This window comes from Natrix helvetica (genome assembly GCF_964273705.1).
Source record: "Natrix helvetica genome assembly, chromosome: 3".
NCBI classification, from domain to species: domain Eukaryota; kingdom Metazoa; phylum Chordata; class Lepidosauria; order Squamata; family Natricidae; genus Natrix; species Natrix helvetica.
Window position 1 is genome coordinate 158,350,037 of NC_138549.1, and position 14,651 is coordinate 158,364,687.

At 41.3% G+C, this 14,651-nt stretch overlaps 1 protein-coding gene across 1 annotated transcript in view; it reads right to left on the reverse strand.

Annotated features, from left to right (window-relative positions):
- The window catches only part of BCAS1 (brain enriched myelin associated protein 1), an 86,347-nt gene that overhangs the window by 44,201 nt on the left and 27,495 nt on the right, over window positions 1-14,651 (reverse strand). The window contains exons 3-4 of the mRNA XM_081947046.1: window positions 7,668-7,752; window positions 4,791-4,878 (exon numbers count right to left, since the gene is read on the reverse strand). Of these exons, the coding sequence (XP_081803172.1) occupies window positions 4,791-4,878; window positions 7,668-7,739 (160 nt within the window). The 5' untranslated portion in view covers window positions 7,740-7,752. The remainder of the gene's footprint in view (window positions 1-4,790; window positions 4,879-7,667; window positions 7,753-14,651) is intronic.

Sequence of the window (14,651 nt, forward strand, 5' to 3'; positions counted from 1 at the left end):
GGTGAAACTTTTGAAAAACCCATTAATAACCCTCCCTTTCTAATGATATGTATGGTTGAAGATGAGTTTGAACACTAATTCATATAGTTTGAACTTCTCACACTGCTATATTTTGGTCTGAAAGTAGGATTGTTAACATGGCAGAATAACAGAATAATAAAGTAACATAATAGCAGAGTTGGAAGAGACCTTGGAGGCCTTCTAGTCCAACCCCCTGCACAAGTAGGAAATCCTATACTAATCCAGACAAATAGTTAGCCAATCTTTTCTTAAAAACCTCCAGTGTTGAAGCACCCACAACCTCTGGAGGCAAATTGTTCCAGTGATTAATTAGTCTAACTGTTAGGAAATTTCTCCTTAGTTCTAAGTTGGTTCTCTCCTTGATTAGTTTCCACCCATTGCTTCTTGTCCTACTTTCAGGTGCTTTGGAGAATAGGTAGACCTTGACCCCCTCTTCTTTATGGCAGCCTCTTAGATATTGGAATACTGCTATCATGTTACCCCCAGTCCTTCTTTTCATGACTTTGGACTATCTTCTTTCAAACACTTCTTTTCTGCGGCTGAAGGCCAATTTTAGCAATTTGTTAACACATCAAGAGCTGTGGACACTTCATAAACTGAAGATAAACAAAGTAATTAATGATTGTGTCAGATTGTTTACATATTGCTCTTTGTCAACAAATTGATGCAACTTAAAGGGAAGAGCAAGAAAGAAAATGTTCAAACATTTTTGCTCCTAAATTTGAATTTATTTATCTATGATATAGAATAACAGAATAACAGAGTTGGAAGGGGCTCCTGTTCAGACAGGAAACCCTATACCATTTCAGACAAATAGTTGTCTAATCTCTTCTTAAAAACGTCCAGTGTTGGAGCATTCACAACTTCTTGAGGCAAGTTGTTCCACTGATTAATTGTTCTAACTGTTGGGAAATTTCTTCTTAGTTCTAAGTTTCTAGACACCTATTTTCCCTTTTCTTTAAAAAAATGCTGTTTACTAAAACATCTAGATCTAAAAAAAATGCTTGAGATTTAATATGCACTGGACACCAAAAAAGAATTCCTGCTTATCTTTCTAATCAGGAACCAGTTCAGTAAACATGCTAACAGTTTTGGAGAAGCGGTTTGCAAACTATTGGAAAAGTGATGGCCTGTTCAGTGGCATGCAGGTTAAGCAACTTCAGGTCGTGCCACCTGTCAAAGTCTGTCAATTACTTGACATGTTTTACCATTTTCTCGCAGCTCCAACAGATAAGAAAGAGCCAGCTAGTTATGGATCTCCTAGATCTCCTTGATATGATAGGGTTGGGTCAGCTTGATGTATTCAAAGTTGAACAGACCAGGATAAAGCTCATTATCTATCAAGATGGGATTCAACACTAAAGATTAGCAGGGCAGTTCAGTTTTCCCTCTTGATGTGTGGTAGCAACAAATGACACCTCCAGTCAAGAGAAGGATTATCATTACCAAGGACAATCAACTTAGTTCTGGCACGTAAGTTATCCCACAAGCCTTTCTTTTCATCTCCAGCAGTTAAAATACAATTTTATAAACTCTTAAGATTTTTTTTAAAGAAAAACATAGCATAAAGTAGCCATGACTTTCTGTTTGTAGGATTAACCTTGCCCTGGGGTGATGGGAGTAGAAGTCTACTTTTGCACCGGCTTGTATCTTTTCTATTTCTTGAAATGTCATGTGAAAAAGAGGTGAGCCAACTCCAAATGAGTCAAGCAAGTCAAACACTATTGATTAATTCAAGCTAACACCCACAATGTAAATTTGCTATTGACTGATCAGCCTTTTGTACTCAAAACTGCACCCTCATTGTACACAGAAAATAGACAGATAATGCAGGACACACACAAAAAATTGAGCAAGAATTTATAGGACCTACAGAGCACTTTCAGTATAACAGTGGTAGCCTTTGTAAATAGGGACATGGTGGCTCAGTGGCTAAGACACTGAGCTTGTTCATCAGAAAGGTCAGCAGCTTGGCGGTTCTAATCTGTAGCACCACATAACAGAGTGAGCTCCCATTACATGTCCCAGCTTCTGCCAACCTAGCAGTTCAAAAGCATGTAAAAAATGCAAGTAGAAAAATAGGGATCACTTTGGTGGGAGGGTAACAGTGTTCTGTGCACCTTCAGTGTTTAGTCATGCCGGCCACATGACCATGGAGATGTCTTCGGACAGCAGTAGCTCTTCAGCTTAGAAATGGAGGTGAGCACCGCCCCCTAGAGTCGGGAATGACTAGCACGTATGTGCGAGGGGAACCTTTACCTTAGCTTTGTAAAACAATTCCAAAAAGAGCTGTTTGTGACAATAATTTGTGTTGACGAGTGGGAACCTTTCCCCGAGTCTTCTAGTGAAGATGGCCATAACTACTTTTCTTTGAACCTGTAAAGATTTCCTGGCCTTTCGTTCTTCACAACATCAAAGGATGCCATCTGCTGTTTAAATAATTCACAATGCTTAGAGGCTTAGAGCAATATTAGATTGAGGACGTTCTGGGGAATTTTCCAAAAGATTTGTGTCACCCTGGAGATCACTGGACATATGCAACTTGGGAGCACAGATCAAAATACAGCTTGTTGAGAAACCAAAGATCTGGCAGCTGCCCAAGTTCATCAGCCCTTTGTCTTAGTCAGATGTGAGACATTGCTCAGAATTTACAGAGAAGAAACTCATTCATGTGAAATGTAGTCAAATCCCCTTAGAGCAGCCTATTGCTTTAAGGCACGGGTGTCAAACTCGCAATGACATGTTGTCATCACATGACGTATTGCAATTCCCCCCCCCCTTTGCAAAACCAGGAGGGGAGTGGCCAGTGTGCGATGCATCTGGTCCTCAGGCTGCACGTTTGACAACCCTGCTCAAAGGCAATCTCCCTCAATATGGAACTATCCAGATGCTAAAGGTGAAAGTTTCCTCTATCCTAGGGCTGTCTAATTTGTGGCCTGTGGCTCGGATACATCATGTGCCGGCCACGCCTACACCCAGTTTAGCAAAAGGGGAAAAAGTCATGATATGTCACATGAAGATGCCCTGACAACGTGAGTTTGACACCCCTGCTCTATCTTTCTGGCTCGCATGCACATATGACGATCAGCTATCCTTCACACACGTGGCAATGCCAAAAACTGGTGTGAACATGCTCACCAGCCAGCTGATTGTCAGGTGTACATCCACACAAGAACCCGGAGGTTTGGAGTTTGACACCCCTGCTCTATCCATTTGATTCAGACTCTAGGGGGCAGTGTACATCTCTGTTTCTTAGCCAAGGGAGTCACCATTGTCTGAAGACATTTCCGTGGTCTTGTGACCAACATGACTATACACTGAGACACAAGGAGCATTGTTACCCTTTCCACCAAAGTGGTACCTATTTATCTGCTTGCATTTGCATGCTTTCGAACTGCTAGGATGACAAGAGCTGGGGTAAATAACAGGAACTCACCCCATCGTGTGGCCCTCGGATCTCGAACCCAGACTGTCAGTTTTCCAGCTAACAAGCTCAGCATCTTCCATGAATTCCCCTAAACTTTCCATTCTCTAAAACACCACACCTGCATTAACAGGAGTCAGGGATTGTTTATCATGCTGATGGATTTTTACAACCTGCCCAAACAATCATCACCTATAATATTGTAGAGATCAAACCTGCAAGCTTTCTATACTTCAGAAACAAACACTGACCCAGACTTCTAAGTCTGCATAAGTAGCTCTCTGGAGCTTTCCAGATCTGTTGGCAATATTGGTAGGGGAAGATTGGAGCTGTAGTCCCACCTCAGAGGTACCAAACTGATGAATCTATTTTCTTGAAATAGGGAACAAGCTCTTTTTTGGCCCATAGAGTTGAATTCGTAATACAAATAGTTCTCCACCCACGACCACAATTGAGCTCAACATTTCTGTTGCTAAACAAGACAGTTATTAAGTGAATTTTGCCCCATTTTACAACCTTTCTTGCCACAGTTAAGTGAATCACTTCAGTTGTTACTAACATGGTTGTTAAGTGACTCTTGCTTCCCCATTGACTTTGCTTGTCAGAATGGGATCACATGAGCCCAGGATACTGTAAATATCATAAATACACGCCAGTTGCCAAGCAGCTGAATTTTTGATCACGCGATCATGGGGATGTTGCAACAGTCATCAGTGTGAAAAATAGTCATGTCACTTTTACAGGACTGTTGTAACTTTGAATGGTCAATAAATGAATGATCATAAGACAAGAACTACTTATCCTGTCCTAGAGATTGCATAAGTTACGGTTTATAACATCAGGATACCACGAGGAAGAGAAGGGTAAATAATTCCAGCCTAGAATATTTCTGTGTTCTGAGATCCTTGGAAGTTTTCAGGGCATAAGGGATACCTTAAACGTGGCCAAGAACTATATTACCTGTTTTATTTCTGCACAACTCTACTCAAAAGTGATAAAAGAATTGCAATTGGAGGGCAACTAGTAGTTTTTAAGGGACACAGTCACTTCAAGACTAAGGCATCCATTTTTCTGCTTAGAATATGCCAACTGATAGAAGAAAGGTCTGAGAATTAATCTCTGCCTATTCTGAGAAACTCTGTTATCATTTCTTGGATGCTGGGGTTATGTGGTTTATTGGATCATGGAAAGCTTATCTTTAATTATATGATGCACCTTTCCTTTCTCTATCTTCTACTTACCCAATGAAGTAATGCCATTTGACTGTTTGTATTTTCAGTTCCTACAGAATCTGGTGCCAATTATATAAGTTATGGATATGCTAAGTTTCCTTCCCAGAACATACCTGTCTCACTGTCTGCAGAAAGCTCTGTCTGTACAGGTTGGATGATAACAGGTCCATTCTTAAGGCTTTCAGGAGGTTCAGAGGAAATCTGCAGCAAAAGACGAAAGTTTGGTCATCAGAACCACTAATTTGTCCTGAATGTTTGTAGTGGTTTGTGCACCATAGCAATCCACGGAGGTTTAGTTTGAACTAGGTCTAGGGTGGGTGGGTGGGTGGGGGGGAATGTGACCTGATAAAAAATGAGTAAAATGGATTCAGTTGATTGGAGGCAAAATACTGTAGATTTGTGAAATGATTGCTTCTCTAGATCCATTTCTCCAAGACAATGTGTTTTTAGCATATTTGCTTGGAAGTAAATCCAGGCAATTCAGCTTGATTGACTTTTGTTTGTTTGTTTGTTTTGTTTGTTTTTGTTTATTTGATTTGTCAATCATTTACAAGATAATAGGTATAAGAATAAACATGGATATGAATGAAATGGGTACGAATAAATGAGGACAGTAGGACAGGGACGGTAGATACGATAGTGCACTTATGCATGCCCCTTACAGAACACTTAGCAATGGGGTGAGGTCAATAGTAGACAGTTTAAAGTTAAAGTTATGGGGATTTGAAGATGTAACAACAGAGTCAGGTAGTTCATTCCAGGCATCGACCACTCTGTTGCTGAAGTCGTATTTTCTGCAATCAAGTTTGGAGTAATTTACATTGAGTTTGTATCTGTTGCGTGCACTTGTATTATTGCAGTTGAAGCTAAAGAAGTCATTGTAACATTGTAGGATGTTGTAACAGATAATTTTGTGCACTATGCTTAATTAAGTCTGATTGTAGGTGGCATAGTTCCAGGTTGTCCAAGCCCACAATTTCAAGCCTGGTGGTATAGGATATTCCGTTGCGAGCAAAGATGTGTACTACTCTTCTCGTGAAATACCTCTGGACTTGCTCAATTAAATTAATGTCCGATAAACAGTGCAGATTCCAGATAGATGAGCTGTATTCAAGAATTGGTCTAGCAAAGATTTTGTATGCCCTAGTTAGCAATACAACATTACAATACCTGTAAACAATATTACAATATTTGTATAGGAATGCATTGTTAATCTCTCATTCTTTTATTCACCTACGTAGGGCTTTTGCAAAATATCCCCCTTGTCAGGGTGGGTTCCAGTTTCTTTTACTGCTGGTTCACTCAGGGACATGCTCCGGATGTGTGTGTGCTTCGCGTGCGTGCGCGCTTGATGTGCACTACCCGCGCATGTGTAGTAGTCAAAAAATTGCTGCTGCACATGCGCAGAAGCAAAAAAAACAAGATGGTGGTGCCATAGAACTGGTTTGGGTGTGTGGGCGGCTGAGTTACTACCTACTTGGCCGAATCAGTCTGAACTGATAGGAACACGCTTCTGCCCCTTGTAAATCAGAAATATCAAAATGATTTTGCATTAAAATAGGACTGCATGGAATGATAGACAGACAGACCACAGACAGGCAATAGGTAGTTGACGGATGATTGATCGATTCTATATCTATCTGATGATTGATTATCGATCGATGATAGATAGATAGATAGATAGATAGATAGATAGATAGATAGATAGATAGATACTCTTCAGGAGTGATTGAAACTTTGAAGCAAACCTTCGAAATGTTTTGAGGAAGCAACATTGGCTCATGTTTACATATAATGGAGTCCCACCCTTTATTCTCCTTTTTTGTAATACTGTCTATCTCACATACAGTAGTGTGAGCTCTAGAAAAGGAGTCCATTTATCAGTCTGAAACTTTTTTCCCCAGGAAATAATACACTACAATCTGCTATGGTAGCTTGAAAAGAATGGCAGTGAAGGTCACCATTTTAAATTTTCAAGTTAAAAAAAAAGAATTTTGACTAACCTGTAGTTTTATAATATACTAGCTGATAACCTGGCATTGCCTGGGTATTTATTTATAGGAGGAAAATGTCTGGACCAAACATAATTTATAATGCTGGATTTTCCCTCTTACCAGAAGGAGTCCCCTTATGGAGTACTGTGAAGCCGTTACACTGCAACTCCACTGCCTTGCACAGTAGAAGACATTTTATGGCAGTACGGAAGAAGCCATTTAAAGGCACAACAGGCTGTATCTTAACAGAACACATACCCCAGGGGATTTTAGGGGTGTCTTACCAAGTTTGGTTGAAATTGCTTGAGGTGTTCCAGAGTTATGCTGGAACACACAACACACACACACACACACACACACACACACAAACACACATTATAGATAGATAGATAGATAGATAGATAGATAGATTGTAGATAGATAGATAGATAGATAGATGATAGATAGATAGATAGATAGATAGATAGATAGATAGATAGATAGATAGATAGATGATAGATAGATAGATGATAGATAGATAGATAGATAGATAGATAGATAGATAGATAGATAGATAGATAGATAGATAGATAGATACTGCTTTGAAGGTTCCAAACCAGTTGTTGAGCTAGGAAACATATACAGCCTTCAGTTTTCCCCAAAACTAAGACCTACCAGATGCAGGGAAATATGTGAAAGAGTGAAAGATACCACTGTATTGGGCAAATGTCTGGTTACATAAAAGCCAAATAACTGCCAATAACATCACTAAAGATAAATGCTAAGGTGTAGAAAGGCTAGATCCATGTTGTTTGCATGTCAAAATATTTAGAGTGCTGTTCATATTTTAATACTATTAAAATACTGTATTAGCCATACTTATCCAGGTATTTTTGAGAAATATTGAAAATCAGCAGCTAAGTCTGCTGGGAATTCTGAGGGCTGAGAAAAACAATCTAGAGAACAACAGCACATTGGGTTAGGCTAACATATACAAATGTTTACTCTAAAATTTACCTGTGAATATACTGCTTTAGTAGCAGGATCTTGGTCTTCAGGGTCTTGTGGAATGAACTGTGCATTTCCCATAACAGTGGCTGTACTGGGAGACAAATGAAACAATTAAGTACAGATGGATGAATATATTTCAGCCAAAAATCAGAGATAGGCAATAAAGTTGCTAAACCTCGGCTTGTAGGAACACCAATCAGCATAGCCAGTAGCAAAGGATGCTGCCAGGTGCAATAGCAATAGCTCTTAGACTTATCTACCACTTCACCGTGTTTTAACAGTCTTCTCTAAGCGGTTTACAGAGTCAGCATATATTGCCCCCAACAATCTGGGTCCTCATTTTACCCACCTCAGAAGGATGGAAGGCTGAGTCAACCTTGAATCTGGTGAGATTTGAACTGCCAAATTGTAGGCAGCCGGCAGCCAGCAGACGTAGCCTGCAGTACTGAAATCTAACCACTGTGCCACCGTGGCTCATAACGTCAGTGACATCTGGAAAGCAATAAATTTCCCATCCTAAGCCTCATTTTGTCAAGGACTGCCTGTAAGTCAGAACAATTTAAATTGTATTGCGCATGCGTGCATAGCGAGCACGCGAGCGAACTGGCAGTAGTGCCTGCCTGAACCCACCCCTGGGGAAGTTCACTTGGCAACCATGTGATTATTTAACAATTGCAGTAATAAAGGTGGTAACATTGGAACATTACCCTAATTTCCCGCTGTTTTAGGAAAAGGATTCCTTTCTGAATCTCAAACAGAAATAGAAACGGAAGTTCTCAACATTTTTCTTTCCTTTTTCCTCTGGGTGACCAAAGTGCCGATTGGGAGGCAAGCAGAAAGAAAGATGTGACTGCTTTTTCTGTAATTACTTATCTGTTTTTCTTGGGCGGGGGGGTGCTAAAAAAAGAATAAGTATATATAGCAAGATTTATCATAATAAATCAGAAAAATGGGGATGGAGAGAAGTCCCATAGATGGCAGATTAGCAAAGTTGGAAGGGACCTTGTCTAACCCCCTGCCCAAGCAGGAGACCCTACATCATTTCTGACAAATGGCAGTCCAATCTCTTCAATTATAAAGAGATTGTTAGGTTTTCCCATATAACAGAACAAATGTTCTTCACTACGATAAATATCAAAGTTCTAAATGTGCAATGCTAAGTACAATACAATACAATAGCTGAGTTGGAAGGGACCTTGGAGGTCTTCTAGTCCAACCCCCTGCCTAGGCAGGAAACCTTATACCATTTCAGACAAATGGCTATCCAACATCTTCTTAAATATTTCCAGTGTTGGGTAGTAGTCTTAGTTTTGAAAAACCCAATATAAAGTACTCAATTATCTTATCACAAAGTTGAAGGGATGTTTTCAGGTTTATTAAAGTTTATGGCACCAAGTTTTTCTTTTTTGCAGAAATTCAGAAACAATTCCAGACCCTCCTATGATGTTAGCTTTGTTCAAAAGCTGAGTTGAAAGATCCACAGGAAAATTAGCATTTCCAATATTTTACTTCTGCAGGACCTGGGGGTGGTTTAGTCTTTGACTTCCTTGCTCCTGATGTATCATTCCTTTAGAATACTTTGGAGTATTCATGGATTTTTAAAAGGAAAAAATGGGTTAACATCTAAGCAGCTGTCCTTCAAAATAATCATTTATGTTTTTCTATAAGATTTTTTAAAGGGTACATTGACCCAACTCTTTAATTTCGGCTTGAAGATGCAGTCCTAATTGTTGTTTAAGGTCCTGATCACACAGCACCATTTTCCTCTCACCCTCAGCTCCTAGTCAAGGCTGCCTGGCTTTGATATTTTCTGATCTAGTGTGAAAGTGGTGTTTTCCATCTACACCCAACAAAACCTTCCATACAGATAGTCCCCCACTTAGAATGATTTATTTAGTAATTGGTTGAAGTTACAATGATACTAAAAATGACTTATGAATGGTCCTTGCACTGAAGACCATAGCAGCAGCTCCACAGCCATATGGTCATAATCCAGGTGCTTGGCAACTGGCATGTATTTGTGATGGTTGAAGCATTCTGGGGTCATGTGCTCACCATTTGTCCTGCTGGTGTAGTGGTTAGAATGTAGTACTGCAAGCTACTTCTGCTGAGTGCTGGCTGCCAGCAGTTTGGCCCTTCGTATCTCACCAGCTCAAGGTTGACCCATCCTTCCATCCTTCCAAGGTCGCTAAAATGAGGAGCCAAATTGCTGGGGGCAATATGCTGACTCTGTAAATTGCTTCCAAAGGGCTGCAAAGCACTGTGAAGTGGTATTTAAGTCTTACTGCTATTTGCAAGCTTCCCAGCCAACGTTTGGCATGTAGAAGTCAATGTAGGAAGCAGGATTCACTTAATTTGCGATCATTTTTTGACAGAGGATGAAAGCCCCCAACTTACACATCTTTCAAAATTCACCTCCTTTCCAGTTTCTTCCTCGTGTCCACTCCAAGATGAGGATAATGATTCTTGAATGCAAGTAAAATATACATACATCAGTGACGTGCAGTCAGGGGAGGCAGGGGAGGCAGAGCCTCACCGCTCTCATCATGAAAATAAAATAAAAATACTCCGGGAAGCCGTGAAAGTGGCTGGGAGAGGCGCGCGGCTTGGTTTAGCCTTCCTGGACATCTCAGCAGCAGCCCCAAGTGTGCCGATCTCGCCATTTTTTGCATCGGGTGAGCCCGGGATCCTTGCAAGGGGAATGGGATCACGTGTGCAGGTGGCTTCTCAATGCCAGCCTCAGATCAGCGCAGCCGCAGTCCCCTTCATGTTGGCTTAGTAAGGAGGGGAATGGGACCACATGTGCAGGGGAAGGGGATTGCGGCTGTGCTAATCTGAGGCTGTGCGCTGCTGAGGAGCTGCCTGCACACGTGGTCCCATTCCCCTTGCAAGGATCCTGGGCTCGCCTGATGCAAAAAATGCCTAGGTTACATCATCAGTGCTAGAGGGGGAGGGGAAGGAGGAGAAAGGAGAAGTTTTTCTTCTCAGAAATGTCTTCTCAGTGGAGCTGCGGCAGCCTGTCTGTCCCTTTCTGACATTTCTGAGAAGAGAAACTTCTCCGTTTGGGCTGCGCCCGTGCGATCAAAGCAAACACGCAGTTTGATGATGTCACCAGCCTCACCAGTCATAAACCTCATCGCACGTCACTGACATACATTCACTAAATCTGCAGTAATCTATGAGGACCAAAATGGAGGTTAGCTATGGCGAAAATTATGATGCTCGAAATTTGCCACAGACTGGGAGAATACACATTATTTTTTCTGCCTGGATATCTATACATATTAAGAAAGAAAATGAGTGGGGACATTAGCTATTTATTCCCCGCCTATTTTATAAAAATAAGGGAGTGAAAGGATTTTTTTTGTTTTTCTGAGTTCTGGATGAATTTGAGGCGGGTTTAATAGAATCACATTTCTTTGCAGGAGCGTCTGTGGAATAAGAAACTGCCCCAAATCATTTTTTTAGAATGAAATGAGCAGTTAAATAAATAAGTAAATGTTTAAAGAGACAAGATGGGAGTTTCAATTGTGCAATCACAGTCATCTTAACTGTTTTGACAATCCCCCTTTGGCGCCCCTATTTCTTTGTGACACCCCTTGTTCTTTGTGCTCTCCTAAAATACGCTAATGTCAAATGAAGAAAAGAGGACGGCAGGATGGCTACCACACACTTGCGAGGTGTTGGAATGCAGAAATGTGCCAATGTGGAAATGTAATGAGATCTATTTAAATTTATTATGACTGCCCATTCCAAAAGAGTGGCCTGGTGGCCTAGAGGTGGAGCTCTCGTCTGACAATCAGGAGGCTGTGAGTTCGATCCTAGGTAGAGGCAGATATTTCTCTTTTGGGGCACACTGAGACTATATCTGCTGAAAAAAAAACTCCACATTGGTGACAGGAAGGGCATCTGGCCAATAAACACGCAGCTCCATTTCTGTTGCCCAGACTCCACCCCACGAGGGATTATGGGGTTGTTAAAAGAGGATGGTGATGATTGCCCATTCCAAAAATTCTGACCAGCTTGCAATGTCCAAATATACAATTAGAACGCTTAATAACATGAAACAAAATGAAGTGAACTGAATTAAAAACAACCATAAAAAAGAAAACAGAACAAGAGTTCCATAGACATATTAATTCAGACTGGGAAGCACTGCCACAGAAATCTCAAAGGAAATTTTGGAACTATGAAGCTTAGCATATTTGCGAGGACTTTGGTTTCTTCAGGCTACAGCAACTTCATTAATTTATGCCACAATAAATCTGTTAGTCCTTATGGTATTTCTTTACTGTTTGTATTTTAAGGAGCAAGATGTCACTAAATTCGAGCCATAGGGGCTGGAACGTAAGTCTGGAGTTAGAAATCATTGATGCCTGTCCAAGTTTAGCTATGACAAAGAGCAAGAAAGGGGAAAAAAGATGCTGGGTGTGATCGCCTACTAAGTAAATATCCGGTTGTGCAGTCAACTAAATAGCTTTTTAGCGGATGCCATTGGCATGCTCATGGAGCAAGCAAGAAGATTGGCAATGGCTTTTAATAATGTCATATGCTCTTATAACCTTAGTGATCTAAGGGAAAGCATGAGAGTGACAGTGGAGACCAGCTATTGGGAAGGCAATGTCTTTGGATCTTTCCCCATTCACATGAAGTCATTAGTCTGCTTTGTCAAAATAGGCAGCAAAGGGAAGGGCTTGGAATGAGTCATGTGGAGAGTAAATAAGAACCACCCAAGAACAATTCAAACAAGTTTACAGCACCGCATACTCTGCATTTCAAGACCTTATAACCCCCCCCCCCATCTCTCTCTTAGCCTCAGAGACAAGGCTCCAACTTTTTCATGCACCTCACAAGACTAATTCACACGTGACTGCCATAGAAACACCTGAGACTTCAGGAAGAGAAATCTGGGTTTGCAGAAAGCTGGCATAGCAAATGGTTGGAAGGAAACACACCTCCATCTGTCCACTCCTCAGTCAAAAGTGATACCTACTCCTAAATATCTTGAGAAAAAAATATATATGCATGAAAGGAGTCACCAAAAGACATTGCCCCCAAACAGTGTGGAAAATTAAAGCCACTTAATTGACCTACGGTATATCACCAGACCTAACAGACATTATCAATGGACTCTTGCCAAATTCTTGAATCCTGAAACTTGCAAAAACCAAACATTTTTGTATCCCTTTCTTTCTGAAATTATTCGTGGTTTGTACTTGAGCATTGAATAACCATTTTCCCTTTATGTTTTCTATAAAAAGGACAGGTTTCTCTCTTGTTAAAGTCAACTTCAGATGGTTTCACAGATACATCAATGTAATTTTCTTGGACTGCAGAGAGAACAGATTTGTCACTGGTTCTTCCAGGATGTCTTCTGACCTCCCTGTCTAGATTCAGGGATCTTTGAGGTGGATGGCACATCATCAAAAAATCTCCAAGTTGTAGACTGGACTGAGAAATCAATAAAACCGAACCCCCTTCCCCTCTGTGTTTGTGTGTATGTGTGTGTGTGTGTGTGTAACCAAACTCTATATTGCTGCCCCCCCAAAACAACATTGACATGTCTAGGAGTTCAGCATATCTTAAAGGAGCCTTTACTTTTTACACAAACTAACACCTTTACCAAAAAAGGAAGATGGCACCTTATATCAGCAAAAGAAGAATGTCCAACCTTGGCTACTTTAAGACTTGTGGACTTCAATTCCCAGAATACCTCAGCCAGCCATGCTGGTTAGGGAATTCTGGGAATTAAAGTCCATAAGTCTTAAAGTTGTCAAGGTTGGACACCTCTGAGCTGAAGTGTTGTTAGAAATGACAACACAGAGGTGTCCAAATGGCATAGTTTCCCCTTGTCTATTTTCGTATTACTATAAGTCGTGTCACTTTTACTCAGGGCTTTCTAACATACCCAAATTTAGCAAGAATCAAATATTTCTATTCGTAGTAAAATTATAGGTTGGGGCTAGGTAGAGAGTCCATGCGTTATAGGTTGGCTTATTAAAAGATGAGAAATTTGAGTTATGAAGTATAACTCAAGGATGAACAAGGCCTGTTATTTCTGAGCAGCTTTAAAGGAAAACGGAGATAGTGACTGAGAGTAGCCTCTCTGTCGCTAGGGTAACACCTTCAGAAGTAAGGAGAAAATATGGAAAGGAACAGGCTTCTCCTGATCCTAGTTTTTCTGCTGTTTTTTACGTCTTGAAATGACAAGGCGCATGTATCATTGGTGGGTTCCTACCAGTTCGGACCGGTTCAGCTGAACCGGTAGTGGTTTGGTGGCCTGGGTTGCTGGAACCGGCAGAAACCCAGGACTGCCACGCCCCCAAACCGGTTCTCTGGGCGGCCCCATAGGCAACGCCATCTTGTTTTTTGCTTCTGCGCATGCGCAAAGCAATTTTTATTGCATTGTGCATGTGTACAAAGCGCGCATTAAGTGCACATTTGGTGCACACATGAGCAAACCAGCAGTAGTAACTGCTGGAACCCACCCCTGGCTTGTTTCAATGGTAGGTTACGACCGGTACACCCCAATATGGGCATACCAGTGCCTGCCAGGAGCACCAGGTATCATTCCGGTACGGTCTGCCCACACTCCTTACCAGTATTTGAGGTTTTCGGGACTTCCGCGCACGCACACAGATTGTATGCCGCTTGCGCGATGCTCCACCAAGCAGCTGGAGCGTTGCATGCGGTAAGTATGCATGCATGCACTGTGCGCATTCATGTGGTGGATGCCTGGCCCCGTTGCACCATACCGGTTGCAACAGGATCTAGAACCCACCACTGGTTTGTATGTACATAGGTATGTGCGCACCTTCCAGTCATTGTTGACACTTGCTGACTGCCTGGATTAGTCCCTGCATTTTTCTTGGCAAGGTTTTCTCACACTTTTTCCCTTGCTTTCTTCCTAGGCCTGAGAGAGAGAGAGGAACTGGCCCACGGTCACCTGGCTTCATCCTTAAGGCGGAACTAGAACTCACAGTCTCCTGC